Source organism: Corvus kubaryi, unplaced genomic scaffold, assembly GCF_017639235.1.
Source record: "Corvus kubaryi isolate FWS band 111438036 unplaced genomic scaffold, C.kubaryi_AGA036_p1.0 37392, whole genome shotgun sequence".
NCBI classification, from domain to species: domain Eukaryota; kingdom Metazoa; phylum Chordata; class Aves; order Passeriformes; family Corvidae; genus Corvus; species Corvus kubaryi.
Genome location: NW_024581131.1, coordinates 11,473,079 through 11,501,002, shown reverse-complemented (window position 1 = coordinate 11,501,002; position 27,924 = coordinate 11,473,079). Strand labels below are relative to the sequence as shown.

The following is a 27,924-nucleotide window of genomic DNA, read 5'->3' as shown; positions in this document are numbered from 1 at the left end:
TCTTGAAGCCACACTTTCTTAGAGGAGTTACAGGAGTTATTTAAAACACATGGAAAAATTTCTCTCTGGGAGATGTGGCTACAGTTCCTAGGTTAATGCGTTCCTTCTCTGCTGGAGAATACGACTTTGAGGCAGGGCAAAGTTTGGGCAGTTTAAATGAAAAACAATTTTTTTATTCCTGTAAACTAAACAGATTTTCCTTTTTTCTTCCTCTTTTTAAAAGCAGGTTATTAACCTTTAAGCAGATGGATGTTCAATAATCTTCTCATTGGCAAGGAAGGTAACAGCCATGCAAGGTGCATCTACTTACAGCCAGCTGGAGCCCACATGTAAAGGTGTTGCATTTAATCTGAGACAAACAAGTGTTTATTATTTGTGAAAGGATCTTCCACTTTCTCTTGCTTTTCAGTTCGTAACTTACTCACAGGGCAAAGACAGATGCTCTGAGTTAGCAATCTGCTCCTTTTGCTGTAGCCTTGCTGAATTCCTGGATCTCATTTTACGGTCCTTTCTCCTTCAAACCTTTTCCCCTCCCTGTTTGTATGAAGTGTGGCAAAGGAGTTATTGTTCCCGTCAGTCCTCAGCTGAAGGCACCCGGCACTAACTGTGCCCAGCACCCAGCTGAGACCCAGCCCTCGCTTTCAAAGAGAGGTTTCACGAAATAAGGACCTGTAAGTTTACAAACAGCCAGCCAAGCAGGTGAGAAACAGTGGTTTTCTTGAGTGTATGGCACATATACACATGGACACATGGGAGGGAACACAGCCTGTGGCTTGAGAAGCTCAGGTATCTTTCCAAGGCATTATGAGCTTATCTCTTGGATGAGCATGAGATGTTCACACAGAGCAGCTGCATATCCATAAGTGGCACTTTGCTCAGTCAGTCCCAAGCTTTGGCTTTTAGTTTTACAGGTCCCCATCACTGCACGGAATGGAGGGGAGGGGCTAGAAGAGATAAGCTTCATCCTTAAAAGCACAGGGTGCAACAGAAACCACACCTCATAATGACACATGGAAAACCTCATGTGGGTCTGCATATCCCAAGTTCTTCATGTCTTCATTGGTCAAATGGTCCAGCTTTGACTTTTGTCCAGCCCGCCCTCAGCTGAAATTTAGGTTAAAAATCTAATAGATGTGGCTTAATAATTAGGCTGGTATTTTCTTAGTCACAACATCCCCCCTGCGTAGAGTCTGGTACTGAGCACTGATGCAAGTTTATAGACCTAATAAAATCATAACCCAGTTGCCCTGATCTCTATCCATAGCCACTACAGAGTTGTCAGGCTTGTCTGGAGCAGGAGCACTTCCTGTTTATGCAAGTAAACAGGCATTTAGCGTGACTAAAGGAAATTTGAAGGACAATTACTGGATCCTTTTCCAGACAAATGAAGACAGCAAACAGGCAACCTTGCAGGAAGAACCTTTGAGCAGCACTGTTTTCAGTCGGAAAACTCCCTTCGTGCTGCTAGCTCCAAGCCAGTCCACTTAATTGCCTCGATTGTCCCTGTTATCCTTTAATGGGAAACATAACTCACTTTCAAAGCAACCACAAGAAGCTGCAGACAGGGGAATCCTGAAGATCAGCAGAGGTGGGACTGCATTACAGCCATTTCCATCAGGCTGAAATTACACAGAGTGCACCAGGAATGTCTCGAAATGGCTTCAAGCCAGGGCCTGCTGAAGCCTGCTGATTCCTAAAGTCAAGGCTAACAGTCCTCTGCCTTGGTAAGAGGAACCCAAAACTCCAAACAAACAACAATTCAGACAAAAGTGTAGCTGCTCTGCTAAATCCCAGGCTTGGGATACCGGTGGTGAATCCCGTTTTTACCCACACATCTCCGAAGGGTATCCGACTGCCTCTCTCTGTTTTCTTATCTGCAGCTGCAGGTAAGAGGCTGATCTTACCCACACAGGAGGACCCTGAAGCTCAATTTCTTGCACTTAGATACAGGAGTGGCAGGCATCATAAAAAGAACTTACACCATCCTACAGGCACTCCCAACAGCATGAGATACAACTTAAGGACCTATGACTCAGTAGTAGAGCAAAAGTGTTCTACCTGAATTTTCTGCTAAGCAAATGCTATCTCTGTCACATGCCAATTTTAGCAAGAGGTTTGAAGTGACCACTTGCTCATGGGATAACTCGCAGATCCTACAAAGTATTGTGTTTGACATTGTGTGGCAGGTTTTGACAGAAATTATTATTTTCAGCCTAAAAATTGAAATGAAAAGGCAGCATAGGTGGAATAGTGGCCAGGATTTGCTCTGCTCTTTCCAGCTCTTCAGGATCAGACTGAAGTTAGCAACTGGACCAACTGGAGGCTCATTTTCTAGCATAGACTTAATCAAACACAAGTTTGCAGAATTTCTCTTTCTTGATTCACGTAAATGAATGAGAATATCCACGACTACAAGAACTACACATAGTTTACATTTTAGTTTACAAAAGAACATACTTTGCAGCAGTCATAGTAAAATTGAAATATGCAAATCTTCAAAAAGAAAAATGAAAAAATTCATACTCACTCTGTCTGATCTCTGGCTAGGGCATTTAATATCCATTTTCTCATTGGCACCATTGATTTTAGTTTTTCTTCCATGTATCATGCTTCAATTGTGAGAGCAGCTTCCATGTAAGAAGGCTGGACAGATTTATGCAGTACCCATTAACCATTCTGAGATCTTTTCTGATCAAAAGATGCTCTACCTGTGAGAAGTACCCAAGGTATCAGACATTTATTATGGAGGGCACTCATACCAAATCTTGGAGGTATATTTACATTAAAATTGCCCACCTAAATCCATTTTCATGTGTCTCAGGATAGCATCTTCCTAGAATGCTCAACACTCTCCAATACAGCCTAAAAGCAAAATGAGTCAGAAGTACTGAGCATCACTTAAATCCCACCTACAATTATTTTGACATCTGTGTCTCCAAGGTCCTTGAGTTTAAAAGGCCCTTGAATGGATAATTAACAGGGATAAACTTGTTGCTAGAGTAAAGCATATTTGAACCACACCACCAGAGGCATTATGGATGGCAGGAGGTTCCAGAGCAGGAGCTGGAGATGGAAGGAGAGAGTAATTTGGAACATTAGGGCCTGAATTTTCACATCCTGTAATAAGATGGAGCGGTGAGGAAGGAAAAACTCATGCATTGTAGGAAGAGTTGATGATGCTAAAAATGTATCCTTAGGACTCCCCACGCCTGGCAGGGCAGGCCCTGCAGCACATCCTCCCTTGCTATGCACAAGCAGCAAGGTGTGCCATGCACACGCTGCCCTTTTGGGGCATGATCCACAGGGACTATGCTGCAGTGCTTCTGGAAACAAAAAGCTGCCACCACATTGGATTCCACAATCTCAGTTACTCAGCCAAAGCTCTCTTCTCAAAAGCACAGTTATTTAACATCTGCTGTATCTCTTTGCAAAAAAAAAAAAAAAAAAAATCTGTTCCATATTTCTCCAAGATAAATGCTATTGTCAAATCTTGGCAGAAAATTAAAGTAACAACTACACTCCCCAAAAAGGTGACTGGGATGAATTCATGCAGAGAAAACTTCTGTTTTCAAGACAACCATCAAACTCCAGTTATGGGAAAGACAAAATATTGACAGATCTTTCCAAAGTGCGTTGTGGATATTCAAGTTTAACACAGATTTATGTAGTAAAAAAGCTTGCCACTGAAATTCTCCCTTCTGAATTAATTCATGTTTCCTTGTGCCACTCCAGAAGTGAAATACAACAAACACTCATTTGATTTTAATTTTTAATATACAATTATTAAGCTTTTTTGGGTATCATATATACAATGAAAAGTTAAAAATGGTCTTAATTTAAAGATTGAGAATAAAACCATTCCAAATCAGACATAGAATTACATCTTACCTTTACAGATTTTGCATCAAGAACATCACAATCATAAATGCAGAGGGCAAGTAGGCAATTTTACAATTTTTCTTTATGGTCAATTGCCCAATTTTCTCCACAGCTCTAAACAGACACAAATGGGGTTGTAAACGAGCTAGCCCTATAAAAGCAACTGTAAAAGGCCAAAGGATAAAACATGATTGTTAAGGGTCACTGGACATTTTGTGTCAGGGGAAACTACTCAGATGCTCCTGAATGCAGACACAAGGACCTGTTACCTTTTTACTGACTGGAGATTATAGCTCAGCTTAGCAGGGCAGGTTTGGTTGTCTACATCTAAAAATATTCAACCAACTATTTCAAATCCGTAGCGTCTTTTACAACTCTGTGCAAAACAAACTTACTGAGAAAGAATCAAGAAATCACAGCAGCTTCACAACTCTGTAAAGAAGGTGTTATAACTCAGTTAAACTGCTAGGGCCTGCCAAGCTGAGATCAGCTCCAAAAGGACAGCCAAAACTGAAGTGACTACTGCACTGTCACAGCTACCCTTTTAAAGCAAACATGCTGGTATCTCCTGATGCTCAACCACCAGGACATAAATCAACAGAGAGATTCAATAAGAAGGTTCATGTTAATGAACCTGAAAGGCTGCAAAGGAGAAATAATGAGTAGCAAACCTTCCTCTCTCTTGTGATAGCCACTGTTCAGACAGCAGTTGTCACTGCAACAGCTATCCTTTTAGCTCCCATAGCAACTCAGGAATGAAACAAAGAGTGCAGCAAAAAACATTTACTAGTAATTAAACACTCCCAGAGAGTCGGATGATACAGTTTACAGGCACATCCCAGGGAGGTTATGAAGTGAAGCATCCCCTCAGAGCTATTGTTCCAATATGATTCTCATTCACAGCACATCCACTGCATTGGGCAATAAGATAAGTCTTAGTGGGGGTGAGACAAATAGGAGCAGATGTTTCCTGTTTCTAGCCTGACTTTCATTTGGTTTCTGTCATTGCTGCGTATCCAGCTTAGGAGAGGGGGTGAACTGTGATGTCTAACACTTGTCCTATTGTTTGGGGTTTGGCAAATCTGAGGAATAAGGTTGCTTGCACTGTAACAGAAAAACAGCCCATCAAGTAGAATGTGTCTGTAACCAGCAGCAACAGAGCTTTCAAAAGACAGTGAAATCACACTTACCTAGTAACAGACATTTTATCAGTGGAGCTAGAAAAAAGATTGCTTTCTCAGCCCAATTTAGGACCCTCATTAATATTGAAAGACAAGAGTAACAGTCCAGGCAACTTTATTTCTAATTTTGTTGCATGTAGTTTTCTCATTCAGGTTCTTTTCAGTACAGAGAAACTATTCAAATGCTCCTAAGAAATGTAAATCTTCTCCAAAAGACTTCCTAAGCTGTATGTTCCAGCCTGTGGCAATGGGTTCCTTTAATTACAAGCAAAGACACAACCATTTTTCCAACAATGGTAATTTACAGGAGTTTGTAATTGTGCATCAACAGTGTCTTATACATACACATTTGCCTGCACATTGAAGCTGAAACTGGGAATTCCTGCAAATATAGGTGTTTTATAAATCAGTACGCTTCTTGCTGAAGAGGATTCAGATGGGAAAAAACTTATTTCATACTTCTTCCCTATGGAGGGCTACAATGTAAAACTGTAACCTGATTGCTGGTTTGATAATGAGAATAAAAAATGTAAGAAGACTAAAGACAAATCATTTTCGGCATAATACAACTAGTTCTGATACAGAGTCAGAGTCTTCTGCATGAGTGCAGCAGAAAACCTGAGATTTTTGCAGGAGGTGCAGCAATTGCAGTTCTGTCCTGCAGGTCGCTGCTTTGAAGGAGACTATCCTCCCGGCTGCTGTGTCTCCATCTCCATCAAAATAATTTAAGTAACACAAAATGCTTTATTCTTTAAACTAGGTGAAAACAGACAGATTTTTGTTGGTGATGTTGTAAAAAAATAAACATTTGTCTCACATTACAGAAGAAAATATTTCTTACACAGTTACTTAAGAAAACAGTTAAAGCTCAAAAGACAGAGGCCCACCAGCCACAGAGGAAATAAACTCCTCCCAAAAGAGAACAGCTCTACATTGCAGACAGTTGCTTGGAATGGATGGATGCTCACTAACCAGAGAGCCTGCAGCACACTTGATAGAAGAGCTCAGTCATGCCAGTCAGACCACAAAGAGCAAGATTCTGTTTTATTCTTCCAGGCACATAGCCTCCTTTGGACAAAAGTGTGTTTGACATTTTTGGGAGAACCCACAAATAGACTCAATCCTCTGTGAGCAACAGAGAAGCAGTTGTCCAGATTTCAATTACAACTTTGTGTAATGTAAAAGGAAGACAAGATTAATTCCCATCTCCCTCAGATGCAACCCACTCTCTAGCGATTTTTGTCTCCAGGGCCTTAATACTCCTCATAGCACCTTTTCAGCTGTCGTGCTCCTCATTGAGGTTTGTCTCACTCCTTACAAGCTGCCAATATTGGGAAAGCTCTTCAGTTTCTCAGGAAAGTCATCTTTGTACAGGACGGGGTCAGCACGATGCTCCACCACTTTGAGAGGCATGGTCCCAAAGACAGAGGCAAACTTATTGATGCATTCAGATCTGGAGAAAAGGAAAGCAGTATAATTAAGAACTCCAACAACTGGGCTGGCTACCAACTCCCACACCAAAATAACTGGTAGAAACCTTCCCTCTTGCAATTGGAAGCATTTCAGCCATGCTGGCTACTAATAAATAAAAAGAGAAACTCACTGCAGAGAGAACAGGAAAGAAGCTGGTGTTCTTTGATTTATCCATTTAATCACAGAGACGAGCAAGGGGATGCTGGCAGCAGCACATGTGCACATGGAGGTCAAAGCTTCCCTTCTCCCTCCCCCTAGAATTCCAGTCATTCTTAAAGCAATGTACATGCTGTAAACCAGAACAGATTAACTGCCAACATGTCTCTTAAAGGGCCACTGTTGGGTCAATTTCATTTATAACGAAGGTTTTGCAAAAACCAAGGCTTTGTGAAAACAGAGTTCTAAACAAAAAGTCTGTCTTTTTTCAGGCTTCTTCAGAAGCTCTATCTTTTCCCACAAAAAAATAAACATGCCTCAGAGAATAGGCAGAGCTGATTGTACTACAACTTAAAGGTGAAGCTGAATTAAAACTATAAAATGAAAGAAACTAACTAGTTTATTTTCCTTGTCTAAAGAAAGATATATTGAGCAATAAGGTATCACATTAGCACAAAAAAACTGGACCACTGATGACTCTTTCAGTTTTAATAATCTCAGGTGTCAGTAACGTGGAAAGGAACAGCCATGTTCTTCAAAAAACAAGCAAACAGATGTTTAACCCTTACATTGCTCCTTTAACTCTTTTACTGAAGGGCACTGTACCTATGGAAGCAAGGCAGAGAAAACCTGGCTTATCTCACCTCAGCCAATGCTCAGCGAACATTAGCTGCCTGCTGTATAAAACAGCTTTTAAGAAATTCAGATACCAGGAATCATGATAGCAGCTCCTTACAGATACACAGAGAGCTACAAGAAAACCAGTGACATCTCTTTTGCCATTCAAAAAGGAAAATGGAAAAGGAAATGTGTACTTTGACCGAGCTACAGAGACTGATGTGCTGCAGGCAGTCACAGAGCAGGTCTCTCACTCGCCAACCACTGCACCCTCTCTGGACCCCTTTGAAGGGTTAGGGCGTCACTATGGCTCCAGGATAATTTTCCTCATCAGGACCTGGTCAATCACACCAACTGAGTGTGACAGTTCTGTGATGGGGACTGCTCAACACTGCCCCAAACACTCTTTTCAAGTAGACGGGACAGCAAGAGCAGTTTTCAAAATTATTTCCTCAGCCACATAGCTGTTTCAAGCTATAATGGTCATAATTCAGGCCATTTTCTGCCCTGAGAAAAGTGTGAGAAAACTACTTCATATGAAGTGATACTTGAATAAAATATTTATACAGGTAAGTGCTGATGCTTCACTTTCTGCTACCTTTCCATGCTCTCGTACTTCATCCTACCTCACACCTTCTTATCTTCAGATTCAAATCATAGGAACCAGAAACAAACGAAAAGGAATTCAGAGTGTAAGACAAAACTGTGTACAGTGGGACACTGCCTCTACTCCTGTGGCAAGTAATATTTGCTCCAGGGTAGTACATCTGAAACAGCAAAGGAGCCATCAGTGAGGACTGAAGACCCAGGTAGCTGTTCAATATCTGCAATAACAAGGGGAACCATTGAGAGAAAGAGATTTGGACCTTAGCCACTGAAAGGCTGCCGTAGTTCCTGCAGACAGCAGGAGCTGAGTGTTTTCTCCAGAACATTAAGCAGTTTCTGTTTCCTCCAGAACATTAAGCAGTTTCTGTTTCCTCCGCAAGATGCCCACCGTGAGATACCTTAAATACATCTCATTTTCAGATAAAGTCAGACTTCCAAATAATCTGTTACTGGTAAGAAATGTGGTTAACTAATCCATGATGTGTACTGGAGAAGTCTCATGGCAGGAAACCCACAAACTTCACAGGCAAGGAGGTAGATGCCCTGGGAGATGTGCGTGTCAGAAGTTTGCACAGCTGTTGGCCTTCACTGGTTTCTGGAATACAAGAACACTTTCAGTCTACTGGTTCAAATCCTGCCTTTGCCAGTAATGACTGAAAGACATTGTAATGTAACAGCTGCTTGGTGGCCGGTGTGAAATGAATTCGTTATCTCAGCCTGCTGCCTGCTAGGCAGGTGTCCACATCAGACCAGCCATTGTCACAACCGGAACTAAGTGGCACCCTCAGAGCAAAAGACAAAACTAAATGGATAGGGCAGACAAAATTGACCTCTTCCCTCCAGAGGTTACACTCCCAAATAAAAAATGAGGTCTTATGAGAAAATACCAAGATGGGATCCTTCTACAGCCAAACTTATTTTGGTGGCAAGTCCATTCAAGGATGCCAGTACAGTATCTTTAACCACCAAGAAAAAATTTCATTGTTAAAGAAATGGCAAAAATGAAAAATGGAAAAATTAGTATGTTCTAAACACTCTGGCTGAAGCAGAAGTTAGTCCTCCACAAATAAATATCAAATTCAAAGATCAGAAGCATGCTTTTTTAAAGGAAAGAAATGTCATGCACAAGCCACAAAATATGTTTGAAAGAAAGACACTTCTTTCCAAAAATTTCATCTCTAGCACTAAATCACTTGAATTCTGAAGTCCTTGAGACTTTTGGACAATATAAACCAGAAAGCATATCCAGAACATTAAACATTGAAAGGTAGGTAGCCAAGAGAATGTAATGTCATCTCAATATGGAGGGAAGGCGTTTCTCTTGGTTGTGTCAATAGTTTTGCAAATTCAAAGTAACAGAGGCATGTTTGCTTCCAAGAACTATTTTTTTCCCCTTGCTTTGCTGACAACATGCAGTTGTGCTCAGCTCAACAAGAAATTGTGTGAACTCAGAAACTGAGAGCCCCATTGCCTTTAGATGACCTTGGTGCTTGTTAAGGTCTCTCTTAATCAGGTTCCTCACTGTTATAATCCAACTAACTTTTTGGCAGGGTAACCATGTACCTGCAACCTTTGGCTAACTGTGACCTGGTCAGTTTTCCTCTTAAGGGAATGGCTTCCTATTTTGACTCTAACAAACATTTACATGTCCTAAATAAAACACTGCTGTTATTGCTGCCACAGAAGCAGCTCAGCCCTTTGCTAAATTTACTGTAGTGGCAGTTGCCCTCTAGACTGCATTTTACAGAGTTCTCCATTTTTGAGAGCCAGATGCCAAGATGCTAAAGGCAGAAAACTTGTTGCTACTTAAACACCTGTAAATACAGGGATTTTGAGACCTTCCTACAGTTTCTTCTGTGACCTGAGGTAAAGGCTAACCTAGGGCAAGAAGAGGATTCTCGCTTCAAAGCTTTCTTCAGTTTATGTGCTCTAATGATGGAGTTCGATAACCCTGGGGACTGAGGTCTTCTTTTTATTTCAAAGAAATTACACAGCGAGAAGAATAGCAGAGTGGCTTCCCCATGATTCGGTGTATTGCTAAAAGAATAAAATTTCTTAATAGGAGACAGAGTTCAACTGTGCCATCTTCCTTTGTCTCTGCTGGACAAGTCAAAATGCTCAACAAAACCAGTTAGTTACACATCTCTTCTGGACAGATCTCCACAACTGACTTCTCAAACCTTTTCCATTTACAAAACCAACAGGCAGTTGCTGGGCATCTCTCTGCTATTTCTGAACCAGAAATGTTGTACACGTACGTGACAACCCCGATAAACTGCCTGTTTCCCAAATGGTAAGTTGATCCCTGGATATCCAGGCAAGTAATTAGCTCAGACTACCTGTTTGTTATTTCTGAATGCTAAAAAGCACGGAGTCAGGCACTTGGGGAAGCTGCAAGTAAAGCTGATAATGGCTCTTTGCCTGACACCTCAGGTATTGTTCTTGATACCCAACACTGTAAAGTTATCAGTACAAAGTTATTCTTTTATAGTGACAAGGATTCCCTGATGCATGCATTTTTTTCCATTCAGCTCCTCTCGTGACCCTGAAAATAGTGTATTTATATATGTATTTATAGATAGACAGACAGATAGATATGGGAGCCTTACTCACTGCTAGGTTAGGATAATTAGCTCTAGGAGTTGTTACCATTTATTACCCACTTTAAATTAATATCTAGCTTAGAAGATTCAAAAAAATAAGCCCTTTCAGATTCTCAAATAACTCCCTTTTATTGAATGCAGATGATAACACAGGGCAAGAGGGCATTAGGTGTAGCAAGCAGTATCAGTGTGATATTAAGGATTTTCAAAATCAAGTCTGAATATACCTAAACTATCTCTCCAGATTCTCCTGCATTCAGACTCTATCTCAGCATGTACTTCTTTGGCTGGGCAAATAAAAGTACGTGGATTTGCAGTCAATCTAACACTTCCCACAACCCAGTATTCTCCACTTTTCAAAATTACAGACAAGCAAGGCAACTGTTTAAACATGTTCTCAATAAACTGTCAATGACACTTTACTCTGAGGATACAAGAACTGCTCTAGACATGGAAACATGACCTTTACCCAGCATCATAATGCACTTCAAGGCAAAGAGCACTTTTTCATCTTCTGTTTTTATAGCATTTACCTTAATGAGAACCTAGTTCATAACCAAAATTCCCACATGTTGTGGTAGTGCTACTACTATGACCATAGGAAAGCTTAACTGGCTACGGGTAGTCCATCCTGTAAGCCAGTGCAGAACTGATAGATATGGGGAAACCTCTTGTGCTTCCCTTTCAGCTAACATTTAAGATCTACAAGACTTCCCTCCCTTTTCTCAAATTTTCCTGCAGAGTAATTTTTACCATCTTAATGGGGTATGTTTTACTCCTGACTTGCATACTCCTTTTTTTAATCCAGTCTTATTAAAGCCCATACAACACTTCAAATTTTCTGAGTTCTGCAGAGAAGGACAGAAAAAAGCTCACTGTTAAAATTCTAGTCACTATGTAAATTAGAATTAAAGTTAATATTCTATCACTAGTAAGATAACCACGTTATATCTCTTCATGCAAATCTGAAGTGGCCTATTTTAAATGCAGATCAGATTTTTTTTGGTCATCTCTTAGAATCATAGAATCATCAATGTTAGAAGAGACCTTTAAGATCATCAAGTCCAACTGTCTGTTTCTTCTGGTGATTTCCTCCCCCTGCTTATCTACCCCATCAGTTCCATGGCTGCAAATGATTTCTCCCAAAGTTTGCAGGAAAGATGCAACAGCCCAAGATGCCTAAGGTGAGATGCCTCTGTCGGTCCTAAATCTCAGTTAAATTCCACTGAATAACTAGTGTGTACATTTATTGTCAGATAGCCCATTTCAACCACAGGAATTGAACAGCTTTGCAAAAGTGAAGAAACTTTCCCTTATTTCACACATTCAGAAGGCAAGGCAGAGAGAAGCCTGGTGTCTTGGTCAAGGCTAGAAAGCCCTTTTACTGTAAAGCAGGGAATGGAAATCTCATACTTACAAACTTCCAGTATTTCACTATAAGCATTCAGTGCCTTTCCAAATGCATACTTCATTTCAAAACTAAATTTTCAGAAAAATATGATAATGCTGCCATTGTTAAAAAACGCAACATGGAATTGTGCAGCAAATGCCCTTCACTAGTGGAAGCTATGTGCTTCCCAATCCTTGGAGAAAAGACAACGTACAAATATCACTTCAAATTCTTTTATTAATGATTTATATCCTTTCTACTCTTTGGTAAGCTATCAGTTATCTGATTTAAAAAAAAAAAAAATCATGCTTATTACAGTTCATATTCCATGCCAAACAGAACTGTGGTATTACTGACCATACTGTGAAGAACCTGAACTTCATATATGTGTCCTATAAGCTTTACAGCAAAGCTGTTAAAAATTATACCTTTCTAAAGTCCTTTTTCGTAGTAGTCTATTTTTCAGTGACACATCACCCATTGTAGGAATGACTTATGCTAATCAAATCCAAATCCATGTAACATTCTTTCAAAATTAGTAATTTATAGAAACATTATCATTTTTGATCCTAATTTAATGAGACACAGGATAAGATTCTAGGGATCAGAACAAGGCAATCAGAGAAATAAAGAGTGGTCACTCACCTTTCCACCATGTGTGTCTGGTCCAGTGATAACCCATCAATTGCTGTGCATTCAGGACATTTGAACTTCTTTCGTGGGGTCACCTGCAGAAAGGCACGCCAGATATTATCAAATATCAACAGAAGGGACATCAATCTCCTTGCACAGAGAGCAGCGCAATACCTCTGAACATGCCTGCAGTGTAAGCTGAGCTGTCTCAAAAAGAGGGGGTGTACAAAAAAAAAGCCACTCTGTTCCTCCATTCAGCTCCATCTGGCCCAGCTGACTGCAAAAATTCACAGGGGCCCAATAAAAACGGCTTGGAGGGTTTTTTCCTTCTGTAACTGAAAAGAAGTGGCGATGACAAGCTCCTTAATTCCTGTTTAATGACTGTTTTCTCACTGCCAAGGTCCCTGTATAAACACCATTTGTTCTTGCAGCCATAACAGCGATGAAATATAGCTTCCCATACTTCCCCGTAACGTTAATCCAACTGGCGCTCTTTTGCTCTCTTTGGTTAAGGGCTGACTGGCAAACTCTGCAAGACTCTCCGAATCGCACAGAGGTGCCAAATTACTCTGCTGTGCCCTCATACAGCTCAAAAGACTGCTTCAGCAAAAGCACACACTTTATCTTCTAAAGACTTTTCCAGGAAATGCAGCCACCAGTCCCAGTAAATGATGATGGACAGATGGGAAAATGGGCCCTGCTAATTGAAGTAATGCCTGGTGGCCTCTAAATCTCATTCCGAGTTGACACACTTTGAAATGAATGTACGGAGTGAATGTCTAGACCTGAAAACGTGTCGAAACATGTCAGGAAATTAATTCAGGGATAAAAAGTTCATTTAAAGCTGATCTTGCAATTAACGTTCTTGCAATTAACATTCCTATAAATCAGCTGTTGTCAGGCAATGATAGAGTGAGCTGTGGACAGTTGGCAATTTCGTTCCTCTAGAGATCTCAAATAGTTAAAATATATGTATGTGGGTATGTACATATACACACATATGTACAGCTGTCATTTAAATTATCTTCTTTATAGCTCATCTACATGGCTAAAATAGCCACCAGAAACAGCTGGTAAAAAACAATTCTCTGTTCCCAGTTAACATAAAAATTTTACTAGAGGGGCTTTTCTACCATGGAAGAAGAACAAGATACCATACCGGGGTAAAATGAGAGAAAAAGGAGGATTAAGTAATACATTGAAGCCTACTGAATAAATTTAAGTATGTATCTCATGTTTTTTAATTATGTAAACATAAACAACAGAAAAGTCCCACCTTAATGACTGATTTGCCAGTGACATTTGCTACGAGAAAATTCATGGCAATATCTTCACAATTCATATGCGCATCCACCCAATTCTTGATGTCTCCAGGCATTTTATAGGTGTAAAGATAGTTGAAATACTGCAGAGAAAAGAGAGAGAGAAAGAAGATAATTTTAAATACAGACACAGTAACTGCAAGACTAAATATTTCAGTTATGGAACGGCAGTTCTTGTCTGAAGGCAGTTAAATGATACTGCAGATAGAAAATAATTTTTGGGTGCTAAATTGCATAATTATTCCTTTCCTGACCAGCACACAAATTTCGTTTAAATTGGTTTTCTTTTCTGAACCTGCTAGCTACAAAGCTACATTCACTGCAAAATTTGCTACGTACTTTCAGGTCATGCAAACTAGCAAGAGTTTTGTGAGATCATACAGGTCAGTAATGATTTTATTTTAGAGGCAGAGACAAATCACTGGTTTTCACAGCAACTGAAAGAGGTCCAAGGAAAGTTTGCAATTGGTTCTCCGTTCTAAAGAGCATAATCATAGCACCACAAAAAGTGATGGAACAATGACAGAAACACATATAGATATTTTTTAATGTACATATTGTACATTATTACAAGTTGTATATTACCTTGTGATAAAAGGCTGCCCCAGTGAGCACCATTGAGACTTCATTGGTCCATTCTGATTCGTATTTCCATTTGTTCATCTCATGGTCCCAAAGATGCAGGCGGCCTGGATATCCAACCAACCTGTCAGGGAACTCACGCCAGACCTGAAGAGAAAAAAAATGTGACATGCTGTTAACCAGGCTTGCACAGAAAGCAAATGCAACACATCTGCTTTGGGAGGGTAGAGTTTCAGTGGGGCAAAGATCACTTAAATTCTTCTAAGTCCAAATTCCTGGAATAAAAAGTTGCCAGGAAGAAGTACAAAAAAACACAAGCTTGCTGTGGAAGGACCCTACAACTCAGAGAAGCCATGTCCCAGAGCAAAAGGCCATTAATGGAATACTAAAATAATTGTTATAGAGAAATACAAATGACTATTTAAAAAGATTTTAACTCTAACTAAACCCAAGCATGATTAAAATGAAACTTTTGATGTTAACTTCAGTAGATATGACTACAACCTAACTACTTTCACAGCTGGCTTTGGATCTAACCAACCAGCTTCCTTTGTCAGGAACTGGCTTAAATTTTAATATTTCTGATATTCTTTAGTGGGTGCTTGGCTACATGGAAGGCCTCTTTGCCCTTGACTTGTTCCAGACAGCTGGATACAATCAAGATACCATCCTTGTCACTCCATACATTATTTTATAGCTGACTACAGGATCAAATACAGTAGACAAGAACACGGAGAAGGGCATCATTAACGCAACCCCAGTTCTCCACACGGCTGGCCACATTAAATAATGGACAATTTTTGCATTAGAGAAAAAGAGAGGAAGGATTATAATTATTTAGAGGGGTCTGAATGCTATTTGTTTGCTAGATGCCGTTTGTCTGCATTATTTGCAGAGAAATTATTCAAAATTTGTCTCTTAATCCAAATAACTGCTAGGTCTGTTGGAAGAATGAGTCTTGACTTTCTAACACAGTTAGGTTACAAGAGTTTCCAGTTTAGGTTGGTAGTGTATAAACAAACAGATGCATACACAACAAAATTTTTGTACGCAAGATCAACAACAAGAACAAAGGATCTCAAAAATCCCCAAGGATCCCTTCACAATCTCCTTTGTCTGTGCAACAGACAAGGGAACCCTACAGCTGAATGTACAGTAAAAGAAAGTGTTATCTGGAATTCCACCATCCTGCAAACATCACTTCATCAGCAGTTCACTTTGGGCACGTTTTACATGTCAGAGCATTTCAGTTGGGAAGCCTGCACTGTAAGGACTCTATGCAAGTATTTTGTCAAAGTAAATATGATAAAACAATCAGCTTTAAGTTACTGCTTCTGCATCTACATTTCTGTGATTTTGCATTACTGTATATACCTTTTCATCTATACATCTCAACACATTTTATTGCTGTCAGTTAATACAGCTTCAGAATCCCATGATGAGAGCAGTTATTATTTCAATCGTCCAGATGAGGAAACCTGCCAAAAATCATACAGGAAACAAGAATGGGAACCAGATCTTCTGACTCCTCGACTTGTATTTTATCCAGAAATCAATCTTTCTAGACAGTTCTAGGGCACAAGCACTGGGACAGTATTTAGATATGACAACACTCCAACACAGAGGGTTCTTGAAAGCAGATAACTTGGAACTGAAGGAAGAGGATTCACAGGACAATTAAAAGTCGGTGCCATAAGCTAATTAAAACAATACAGACTTTTGGCAGGAAAGCCAGTGAGGGCTTGAGATATCTATCTTGACATGATGTAAAAATCCTTAATAAAGAACACAAAACTAAATGTATGACACTCAAAATTTTATTCCTCACTCTCCAGGACTCAAAAAACTAATGATTTCGTTTTAAACCTGAATATTAAAATGTCTATCTCCCAGCTGTTGGAAGGCACCACCACATAAGCTACTGAGGCTCAACAAAGCATTTGACAGAACACTACAGATCTGCACCGTACTGGGCTAAGAATTCTTGTAGAGGAAATGGCATGCATATTAACAGCAGCTGAAAGAAAGATTAAAGTCAGCTACTGCTTCCCACGGGACTGCAGTGCCTTCTCAACACAGAACCCTGGATTCATATCCCTTCTAGTTTTGCCCTTGGTGTCATCTTCAAGAGTCCAAATGACATAAAATAAAAGCCAACTATAATGCACATGACTGATACAGATTTCTTTGCGTCACTCTAAATATCAACTCCACCCTGTAAAAAAATTTCCTGGCCTCTGAAAATTGTCAGTTCAATGCATCTGAAAAATAACTTTGGTGTTTTGAACAAAGATTCCTTTTTAAAGCAATGCTTTCAAAATCAGTGGAAAAGCTTGGCTTTTTCATAATGTTCACCACTAGCACATTCAATGGTAATTCCTGGAAAGGCTCCCAATGGCTGCATCCAGCTCATTGCCCAGATCCATAAATATGCTTTGTGCCAAAATTAATATATACAGCTACAGCTTATAAGGAAGCTTTGAGAATAAAAATAGTGGTAATGATTCTAATACTACTCTCTATTTTGTACTACTGTCCATTTTCTTGTTTGATGGTTGCCTATAATTTATTAGTCTGTTAGGAATGCATTCCATTTTAGCCAGTGATCTTATTAGCTTTCTCAGACTAAGAAGGATGGCCTGATTTAATACTGGTAAGAGACACATCCAAGGAAAAACATATTGCCAAGTGAAGAGGAGGTATGCTTCTTTGCAGGCAAGTCATTCCAAAGACTCTGCTAGTCAACCCTGAAGATAAATATTTTTGGATGAAGCATCTCCCAAATGAAATGTCAAACAGAAGTTCTGACTTAGTAGTTTTACTAAAAGCCTTGTAAGGAAAACCAAAAGAAAATGATAGTAATTTTGTTTCCAAGTCAAGTTCCCAAGTGACATACACAGCATAGCTAAAACACCCTCTAGTCTCATCTCTCCAGAGTTCTTTCTGCCTCACAGCCTCAACTATTCTGTGCAATTTGCTGTGCCATCAGAACAGCAAATTCTCATGTAGCCAGAAGGACAGAGAAGCATTTCCTTCTACAAAACATTCTCAAACATCATAATTTATGCATTAAATTCAGTAGACTATATTAAGTCACATGCAATTTCAGCAATTTAATGAACAGAAAAATAGTCGGCATTTCCAAAGCTACCATGACAACATTTTAAGAATGAAACACTGACTATCCTCTACAAATGAAAAGAAACACAACCCATCAGTACTCCTTCTGCCTTCCAGAGCCCCATCCACTCTTAATTCTCCCGCAGTCCTCAAAGGAATGGCTTGTGCTATTACTAAAAAAATAAAGCAAAATATAAACACAGAGACCTTTAAAAGACACATGATGCTTTGCACACATGTATTTTGTAAAATATCTTCAATTTGAAGAAGAGCTTTGAATGTGGCCAGCAGTGAATAATTCTTTTGTTAGAGTTACAGTATTGCTCCTACAAAGGAATGCAAAATGAGCAAGGAAGAATTCCTCTGAAGAAGGCATTCAAACTTCATGAAAATTTCAGCCTAGTAAAGTATGCAATTCAACTGAGAGTAGATTTTTTTTTGAAGAATGCCAGAGTCATGAAGCACTGAAAAACAATTCTGAGACAGAATAAGATAATCTATCAAGAGAAGGCCAAAAGTTTTCAACAGAAAAAATGCAAACTTAGCAATGCACCAAACCGTACATTCTATGAACGAAAAACAGGCTCAGAGCAATAATCCCCATTTAGACTATTTCTATTATTGCTCTAATAAAAATATTTTGACTCAGTAAGGGCAAAGTACTGCATAAGTATGTGATAAGAAATTACTTAATGCTAAGCCATCTGCCTTGAGGCCAGCTGAGACACAGAGGTGGGAATGCTACAGTGCTTGACTTCAGTCTTGTATTCAAACGCCAAACACTTCAGAGGTGGCCAATGGTTCTGCTTTAACTTTTTAAGATTATGATAATTTAAATACTTGTTCCATTTCTTGGGTCTCTCTGATACTTTCTCTGTGAACAACAAAGTTCAGTAAGTGGGAAAAAAATTATCTAGACATAACATTTTTTTTACCGCGTCCCAATTCATATAACTTAACAGAAATTTTTTTTTCAAAGTCAGAATGTCATGAGTATTCTTCTGCTACCTTAATACAGCAGCACACAGGGACTATTTTTCTGCTTGCTCCAATAGATTTATGCAAGGTCATAAATCACTATACCATAATAGTTCACTTTTAACAAGTAAAAAATGTCTGACACTTTGAGTGTTACTATAATTTTTTATGGCTGAAAGTGTACAGAGATCAAAGTTTTCTGGGGTTTTTTTTTAGGCTTGCTCTATACATTCAGACAAGTCTGTGACAGAGGGGGTTTTGCCACATGTTTAAATGTAGAGTTTCAAGGATGTCAGAAGAGAAAAGAAAATTACTGAATGTCACGTTTCCAGCCCTTCATATGACCAAAGCAGAAGCAGACCTACTTTTAAAAGAAAACTTTCTGGTAACATTATATGCTGCTACTGTTCCCTCTGGATTCCCCTGCAAATGAGTCAAGAGTTTGAGAGATACTTTTCTGGTACAACACATAAACAGATAAATAAATTATCACAGACTGAGGACAATTTAAACATCTGGGAGCCAGCTCGGGCCTGTCAAGCAAGTCACAGACACTCAAGGACAGGAAAGATCAATCTTCAGCCCCTGATTTCTGTGCCAGAGAGTAGGAATTACATCACCCACCCCCTATACGAGGAAAATTGTGTATTTCTAGAATAATTTGCTCTGCTTCTGTATTCAAAGACATTTCTATTCATTTAATTTACTGGAGCAGGGGCAGAGGTGGGGGAAGCCAAACTCAAAATATAAGAACTCAAATTTCTCCTATGTTTGTCTCAACTATCTTCTCAATATGGCACTTTAATTTTCCATCAATGTTACTGTTCAGTAAGCTGAATTCCCAGAATCAAAATGGAATAGGATTTATAATAAAATGCAACAAACTGCAAAATAAATAGTTTCCAGTCTGCCAAACTAAACAATCTTATGTCCAAACAGTTACATTCACGCACAGAATATCAGGACTATTATTCAGACAGTCCCTGCAACCAAGGCACATGGCCAATAAATGAGCCAGCACAGTCAAACTCCTAGACCTGTTGGACTTTATCCTAGGGGATGAACAGCTGCAGGTCCCAATTATCCCCTAATTGCACCGACTACAGGGGAATTCACATCAAATTTTCTTCGCCGTATTTTTGTTTTTCATGAGGATAACCCCTTTCAGTGTGAGTGACCAGACTCAATATATGTGATGTTAAAGATATTGTCCATTGAGGGTGTTCAAATTAACAGCTCAGATACACAAAAACCAAGGTTCTGCTTCTCACAACTTCTGGCTGACACAGCTGGAACTCAGCTGCAGTTAGAATCTCTGCTTCAAAGCCCTTCAAGCCTGCTCTGCCAGTAGCAGCAATTCATTTGGAACCACTTACACAGTCACTTAGGTGACTTTGGTAAGTCACTCCTTACTCTTAGTCACTTTGAGACAGCTTTATGAAAATGGAAATCAAACTGCAAATGGAGCAAGGATTTATGCAGCATGCACATTATGGATCTGGTATCTTTCATTCCATCAAATCACCCTCAAAACTAGTAGTTATAAGCACCAACACAGGCAAAAGTAAGTCAGCTTGCAGAACTGCCAGCACTGGATTGCTCTGCTGTTGCAGTACAGTGCTTAAAACATTCAGTGTAGACAACATTAAGTATAGAGAAGGTCTATGTAGCCAAACCCCCTTCCTTCAGTTGTCTTCTCTTCATTCCATCTTTTACACTTCATGTATTAACCCACTACTCTTAACCTGGCAAGGGAAGTATTTCCTTTCTGGAGACACACATGATAGATTAAACCTCTGTCTCCACTACTTAACATCTTTGTTATTACTTCAGCATACCTACATCATCACATGACATTTCTGGAGTCCAAAAGCTTGTTACTTGCTAACAGTCTCTTTGACTCGAGAGGGAGAAAGAGCAATATTTTACTACACATGTACATATGTTAAAGAAATACTTCCAACATATTTTTTAAAAATATCATCTTGTATTAACTGCACTTAAGATTGCTAAAAATTGGACAACTATCACAATTCGTTCGCTTTCTCCACCTTAGAGAAGCAGTTTTCATAATTTCATTCAACTTAGGTAACAGTTTCATGTTCTAGCTCTCACATACAAAGCCCAGTGGTTTTTTGCTGTTGATAATGCATGTACAGGTGTGACTAAATAATTCAAAGCTTTTTTAAAATATGGTATTACATTTCTAATGTTTCTGATTTATTTACAAATACAGCATTTTTGTCTTAAATACACACATATAACAGTAATGTTAGATCATGGACTGTGCCGTACACTCAAATACAAATGGAAGACAAAAATTACCTAATTCAAAACAGAGTTTTGGAAGGAAGACAACAGTGTTGCTGTAAGTGTACTTTTAACAAACAATTCAAGTACCTATGAAGACTGTCACCTCTTTGTACCGCCATGGGTAACTGATTTGGACAAACTTTCTTTTTGCCCATACCCTCATTACAACAGCAGCTGTTTTGCCATTTCAAGCACATGATCCATGTGTCCCCTCCTTGAAATTCTTCAGTTCTTCTTTTCATTGCACTCCACCTTATTTTGGCATGTCCTCAAGAGGCCTCCTCTGTTCCCACCACTTAATCTCTGAAACTTGTCTTGTCCATCAAGACACGTTCATTTGGCTAGCACTTCTGATTTATCTGAAAACTGAAGCTGTTAAGAAGAATGCAGTTCAGTCTTCAGGCTGCTTCCACTACACTAATTACATACATTTTCTGGAGTCTCTTGGCACTCCTATGCCAGTTACTGAAAACTTCTTAGCTGGCAGGATTTTCAGTAAATGACTATCTGTAAAACTATTTCAGTCAGCATTGAACTGCTACGGTAAAGAGAGATGTAACAATCTGAATCAACAGACTGGGCAGTGGTTCCTCCACTTTATATACATATACAATGTTGAACTGGACAGCCTAAGAGATGGGGAAAAAACCAATTCTCTTACCTCATAGCCAAACTGGAGTTCATCTGAAGTCAGCATAATGATATCATCATCAATAGCCAACACTGCTTCTGTTTCAATCTCATCATAAGGGAAGAAGCGGTTGCTAAGTTTATTCTCTGCAGTCCTAACAACTTTCAGGGGAACACGAATCTTTGGCCAGAGGGAATCTAGAGAGAGAAAAATTAAAAGAAATAGAATTCAATATTATACTTTACTTCTGAGTCTGCATATCCCTCTCAGCTGCTCTTTTCTTCTTTGCATCTAAAGAAACGCTTCTTAATGGCAAATCAGTGGCAAACACAAGAGCATGTGAAGGCAAGAGCCAGAAGTTCAGCTACATTTCCCTCTGCAGCTCTCTACAAGGAGCTTCATGGACAGCTACACAGGGGATAGCTTGCCCAAAACAGCAACTTATAACACTCACAGAGCAAGAGTGGGGATAATATGTATTGGTTCAGGACACACAGCGTGAAAAGATACTTCACTCAACTGCAACTGAAGTAATTTGAAGCAGCAGTATATAATCACTGACTGCAAGTCTAGGGTCATAAAGAATTTGACAATGTTAGTTCTATCGAGGGCTGAGAAAAATAAATTTTATTATATCAATTAAATGTTTAGCACTATTGACTACTGTTAAGGAGTAGATTCTGTGTCTCAGCAATTTCTTTCATCTTCAAAGTCCTAAGTCACAGTGATAATTTAAATCTAGATAAATACAAATGGATTCTAACTTGCACTCTACAGCACTCTTACAAATAGAAGAGAGCACTAGAGTACACAAACATTAAAATTCATAAGTCAAATGAGGATCTAAATAGCGACAAAACCCCCCTGTAGATAAAAAACTGGATCCAATTCACTCTACAATGGGATTAATTTCCTTTTTTTCTATGTGTTTAACATGTAGCACCTGAAGTGTCACGTTAACAGTTTCTGCACATATTCAAAAATTTTCACAACCCTATTCTATTAGTACAAAAGAATAACAGTAGGTTTAAGTATAGATCACCAAGCTAAAGAAAATGGAAGGGCTAAATATTATACATTAATTCCAAATGCATATAACCATGTACAGTTTCTAGCACAAAGCTTAACAGTAGTCATTATTACAGTATGATGCATCCCAAAAGCAACTATTCATCAAAAAGTATTTTAATTAAAAGCTAAACAAATAGCTAAACAAGTACAAATGCCATATGTTGGTTTCTGCTGGCTTTCACATAAACATATATTTTAATGAAAATTTGAGAGGAAAGAGAGCATTGTAAGATGAGTCTATGGACCTTGTGAATAGATGACCACTTGAGCTTCTTACACTAGTGAAATGGAGGGGGTGACAATGGTAAGAAAAATAAGCAAGAACACATTAAGTCAAATACAAAAGGACTGCTCAAAGAATTTCTGAGTTGTTCTCTGTGACAAATGCAAATGTGTGTAAGGACACACCTTAAAAGAGGTGATTCTTTCCCTCCACTAAAGAATATTGGGGCCACAGCTGGAGTACTGTGTCCAGTTCTGGGCTTCTTAGTGTAAGAGAGACATGGGCAAACTGGAGAGAGCTCAGCAAAGAACCGTGAAGGTGATGACAGTACTGGAGCATTTCCCTTACTAAGGCTGAGAATGCTGTGCCTGTTTAGCCTAGAGAAGAGAAGACTCAAGGAAAATCTCATCAATATGTACAAATAGCTGAAGGGAAGGTGCAAAGAAGATAGAACTAGGCTCCTTTCACTGGGGGCCAGCGACAGAACCAGAGGCAATGGGCACAAACTGAAACACTGGAGGTTCCCTCTGAACTTCAGGAGAGACCTTTTCAGAGTGTGACTGACCACTAACACAAGTTGCCCAGTGAGGTAGTGACATCTCCACTCTTGAAGATACTTGAAAGTCATCTGAATATGGTTCTGTGCAACCTGCTTGAGATGATCCTGCTTGAGAGAAAGGGTTGGACAGCTGATCTCCAGAAGTCCCTTCCAAGCTTAGCCATTCTCTGATTCTGTGGTAAGTGGAGTCTATAGGAACTGATACTGGGCCTAAAGTCACTGCAATTTTCATGTTTGAAATACATATAAATTTCCAGTGCAACGTGCAAGTGACACAAAGCCTTGAGACATGAAAAATAGTGAAGAGAATAAAGTCATACAGAGCTTACTAAAGTCCATATGACTGGACTGCTGAGTAAACTAGGTACATTTGAACAAAAAACACACTGGCATAACTTGACACACAGTTAAACACTAGGACCAAGGCAACTTTTTCCCTGAAAGCAGCCTCCGAAAAGGTTAAAAGGGACAGAGTGGACATTAGTTCTCAGCATGCTGCTGGTGCAAAATGAATTAATGTAATTTTTGTATATATAGATGGGTATGTAGTAAGAAATGGGGACAGAGGGTAGGGCAATTTTACCTGTACGCAGACACAGACAGATGCTAAAATACTGTTTCATTCTGGTGTTCTTATGTTTCAAACCATGTTAAAACACTGAAAATGGTGCAGAAAGAACCACATGAGTTATTTGAGGTCAGGAGAAAATGTCTTTTGGTAAAACGTGGAGATCAATCTGTTTAGTTTACTAAAAGAAGGAACAAAAAGTGGATTTGATTAACATGTACAAGCACCTACACAAGAAGAAAAATGCCATGTATCTTCAACAAACTGGAGAAAGACATAACAAAAAACAATGACTGGAATCTAAAGCCAGGCAAATTCAAAGTATAAATAAGGCAGACATTTTTAATAGTAACAGTGGTTAACCTCTGGCAGAAGTCAAAAAGGACAGCAGTTGGTTCTGTACATCTTGTCTTTCAACAAGACTGGGTATTATTATAGAAGATGCAGTCAAGTTAGAAGCCACTGGACTGAAAAGAAAGGCAGTGTGGTGAGTGATGACTTACAGGTCAACCCAGATGGTCTTACTGCACCTTCTGCCTCAAACTCTGTGAGCAGTGAGATTGTTGATTGGCACCAGGATAAGAATATGAAGCTTGAATATAAACTACTAGGACATGGGGAGCAAATACAGAAATTCAGAAAAGAGCATAAGGAAGTAAGATCCTCGTTTCCGTGTTTTGAGAATGAAAAGTGGAAGTTAAAATAGGTGTCAATGAAAAAAGCCATGTAAGGACCAAAATAAGAGAAGTCTTAACCTGAGAAAATGGTTCAAGGTTTTAAACAGCAACATAAGATCAAATTCTGGAATTGCTCTCAGCAGAAGGATCTGAAGAATGCTGGCTGACAGACAACACCAAAAATAATTGGACACAATTATGTGTACACATTTCCAATTCCATTATAACCCAGAATCAGGTCTGCCTCCAAGACAGTTTTGTCCTCTTTCCACTGTCAGTCTGTTGCACTAGGAAGACAGTACCAGAGAAGAAGAGAGGCTGCTTCATTCCCACATGTACAAGTAAAATTTGCTCTCAGGAAAGAGTGCCCACATCCTCATTGCCACTGGGCCTCTCAGATTTAACAGCTCACACAACACTCAAAAACCTCACAAATCTGCACACTGCTAAAAGACATCAGAGTCCAAACACTACTTCAGTCAGGAAAACAAAGTGATATTTCCAAACCACACTAAGTCTTCAAAAGTCAGTTTTTCTTGGAACTGTATTTTAGAAAGGAGGACTGGCATGCATGGGTGGCCAAAAAAAAAAAAAAAAAGAAAAAAGAAGAAATACAGAGTGATATTTACTGGCAAAATTTGTATTCAGTTTCCTACCTCGAGGTTTTTCGTGTAAGGTTGAAAATGAGTCTGTAAAATCTACCTTTATCTGTGTGGTCTTGTAGACCATGGTCTTTACATGACATGTATGCACATTCTTGTCCTGTTTTACTCACCTCTTATCCTTCTATTAGAAGGCATAAGGCATTAGCCCTAACACCCTTGAGTGGCTTGTGATACGGACCAGTAGCCAGCTGGAAGGATTCAATCCCATTACTGATGGACTCCAATGGAAGCCACGGTCAGCCACCAGCTGGGGAGATCCAGCAAGTTCCTTGGGGCCACTACAGAAATGTTCAAGAGCATTGATTCCAATTATAGTGTTAGGAGCTCACTTTATTCTCAGCACTGTAAGGTCTTTGAAAGCCTTGCATGAATCATAATCTGAAATGATGATTCCAGTAGGACACCACTGAAATTCCAAAACGTAACCTCAGGAGGCAGTAGCACTGAATGACTGGAACTGTTTATTGCAAATTAATACTCTTGATTCCACTCACTGCTTTCTTTCTAGTTTACCATGCAATGTGCAAGTACCCATTTATAAAACAGTTACAGGTACCTCACAAAGACACACATCATTGCCTCATAAAGACTATAGACTGTGTAATGTTTGCAAGCTACTTAAAGACCTTTGGGTAATTGCCTATAATTATCCAAATGCAACCCCAGGATTGGTATAAAATAATTTTGAACAGCCTGCTAGATCCCAAAAATACTGTTCTAAGTGTTTCAGTAGCAACCAGAATTGCCATAGGTATGCAAGCATATGTAAATTTGTATTTGTATGTAGCATCAAAGTTTACATTTGATACAAGTTAAGTATTCTTTTATTCTGTCTTTTCTTCTTTTCATGTCTACTATATGTTAAAAAATGACAACTAAATTGCAAAACGAAGTGCAGGAATACACTGAAACAAAAATTGAAACTGAAAATTCATTTGGATCAAAAAATAGTAATTCAGAAAAACAAGCACGCATATAAGCATTAAACTTCCAGCTCTTCTGAAAAATCAACTATTTGATAGCTTACTAACAGACATGCCACTTGCATAAAGAATGGTTACAGAAGAAAAAGTAATGAAAAGGGTATGAAAAATGAAGATGTAATCTAATTATGATCAGCACGCATCTCAGATGTCAGCAAATCCTTTTAAATCCACATGATTTACTAAGGTCTCTCAAAATGACCAGTTCTCAACAACGGGTATGTTACTGTCAAATACTTGTGCTTTGAGAAACATAATATAAAGTTTCTGAATTTAGCCTTAGATTAATGAAAAGAAAATATAAGCATTTTGGAGAAACTTCGAATAAGAGATTAGGGCACCAGTTACTCTGCAGCATGCAAAATGCACAAGGCTACTTGCTGCCTAGAGGCTGACTTGATACTGGAGGTTGCTGCCCCGACAGAGATGGAAGCACGTGGGAGATGTTATGACACAATGACACCTGGGTAATAACTTTGGCAGCCTGAGCAAAATTAACTGTCATAAAGGACAGCAGGCTCTACTGAGAGATCCACGTATTACAAATTAGCTCTGCCACAGGAACTCCAAAAGAAAAAAAAAAAAATATATATATATATAAAAAAGACAACAGTCACTTCAGAAGTCAAAGTTTCAGAATCCATCAGGAAGGTTAGAACTGACTGTATTTATTTTAAAGGACCATAAAAGAAAAATATTTGTATTTAAAGAGCAATCAGAATTAGGGTGTGTCACTTCTGTAATATCAGACTTTGAATTTTCAGATACTGCTTGGAAAGTTCTGAGAAACCTCAGCACTAGCAAAATGTATACGGAGGAAATTCTCCATTTACTAAACTTTTTTATAACCAAGATTAAAGCACAGCCTTTATTCTTACCATAAGACAGCGCTGCATCCTTTAACAGAGTATGACAAACACAAAAAAAGCTCAAGAATCTTACATCATGGCACGAGATCCTTCAGGCATCCAAAAGTAAAAATGCATGTTTGGACTGGGGACCACTCTTACTTTTTTAAAAATCAGTGAGGACTCTGTCATGCAGCAGAAAATAGAAGCCAATTATGGAAATAAAGCTCTCTGGAGTGAATACAAGTCTATGTATTTATGAATTTATAAGAGAATGACAGGCACCTCCTATTGTGTGTCATACTGAAATAACCATGAGAGAAGAGTGAATAATACTTACACCTGCTCTCTGGTAATGACTCAGGTCACGATTGGCACTATGTGCTATTTAGAACTACTGATGCACTGATTGCTTGAGATGCCCATAGCAAACAGTGTCTGGTCTCTAAACAAAATCAGTAGTTTCCCACCTTTGCCAAACGCAGCTCTCTCTTCTAATGGGCTTGCAGACCCTAACAACCACATACATGGCTGTGTTTCTGGCCACCCCCCAATTCCACCATTAAGTCCTGCAAGTCCACATCTCAGAGCAAATTTTTCAAGCGTGATTTCAAGATGATTTAAACTGTAGGATAAAAAAGTGCCACAGTTACACTCCCAGTTAAAACACTCACATATAAAAGAGCAGCAAAATATCCCATCCTCTAATTATGCATTTCTCAGCTACAACTGCCAGTGAATCACATGAGACATGTAAATAAGAGAAGGGAGAACAGTCGTGAGAAAGAGGCAATTTCATTATAACCTAAAGGAATACCCTCTCACACAAAAAACAACTCTCACTT

General features: G+C 39.1%; 1 protein-coding gene across 2 annotated transcripts in view; it reads right to left on the bottom strand.

The window, feature by feature from the left end:
- Positions 1 to 3,755: 3,755 nt before the first annotated feature.
- The window catches only part of EXT2 (exostosin glycosyltransferase 2), a 73,009-nt gene continuing 48,840 nt past the window's right edge, over positions 3,756 to 27,924 (bottom strand). For both annotated transcript variants that reach the window (XM_042038425.1, XM_042038426.1), the window contains 5 exons: positions 21,516 to 21,682; positions 14,447 to 14,590; positions 13,816 to 13,944; positions 12,552 to 12,634; positions 3,756 to 6,513 (listed from right to left, as the gene is read on the bottom strand). In XM_042038425.1, the coding sequence (XP_041894359.1) occupies positions 6,375 to 6,513; positions 12,552 to 12,634; positions 13,816 to 13,944; positions 14,447 to 14,590; positions 21,516 to 21,682 (662 nt within the window). In that variant the 3' untranslated portion in view covers positions 3,756 to 6,374. The remainder of the gene's footprint in view (positions 6,514 to 12,551; positions 12,635 to 13,815; positions 13,945 to 14,446; positions 14,591 to 21,515; positions 21,683 to 27,924) is intronic.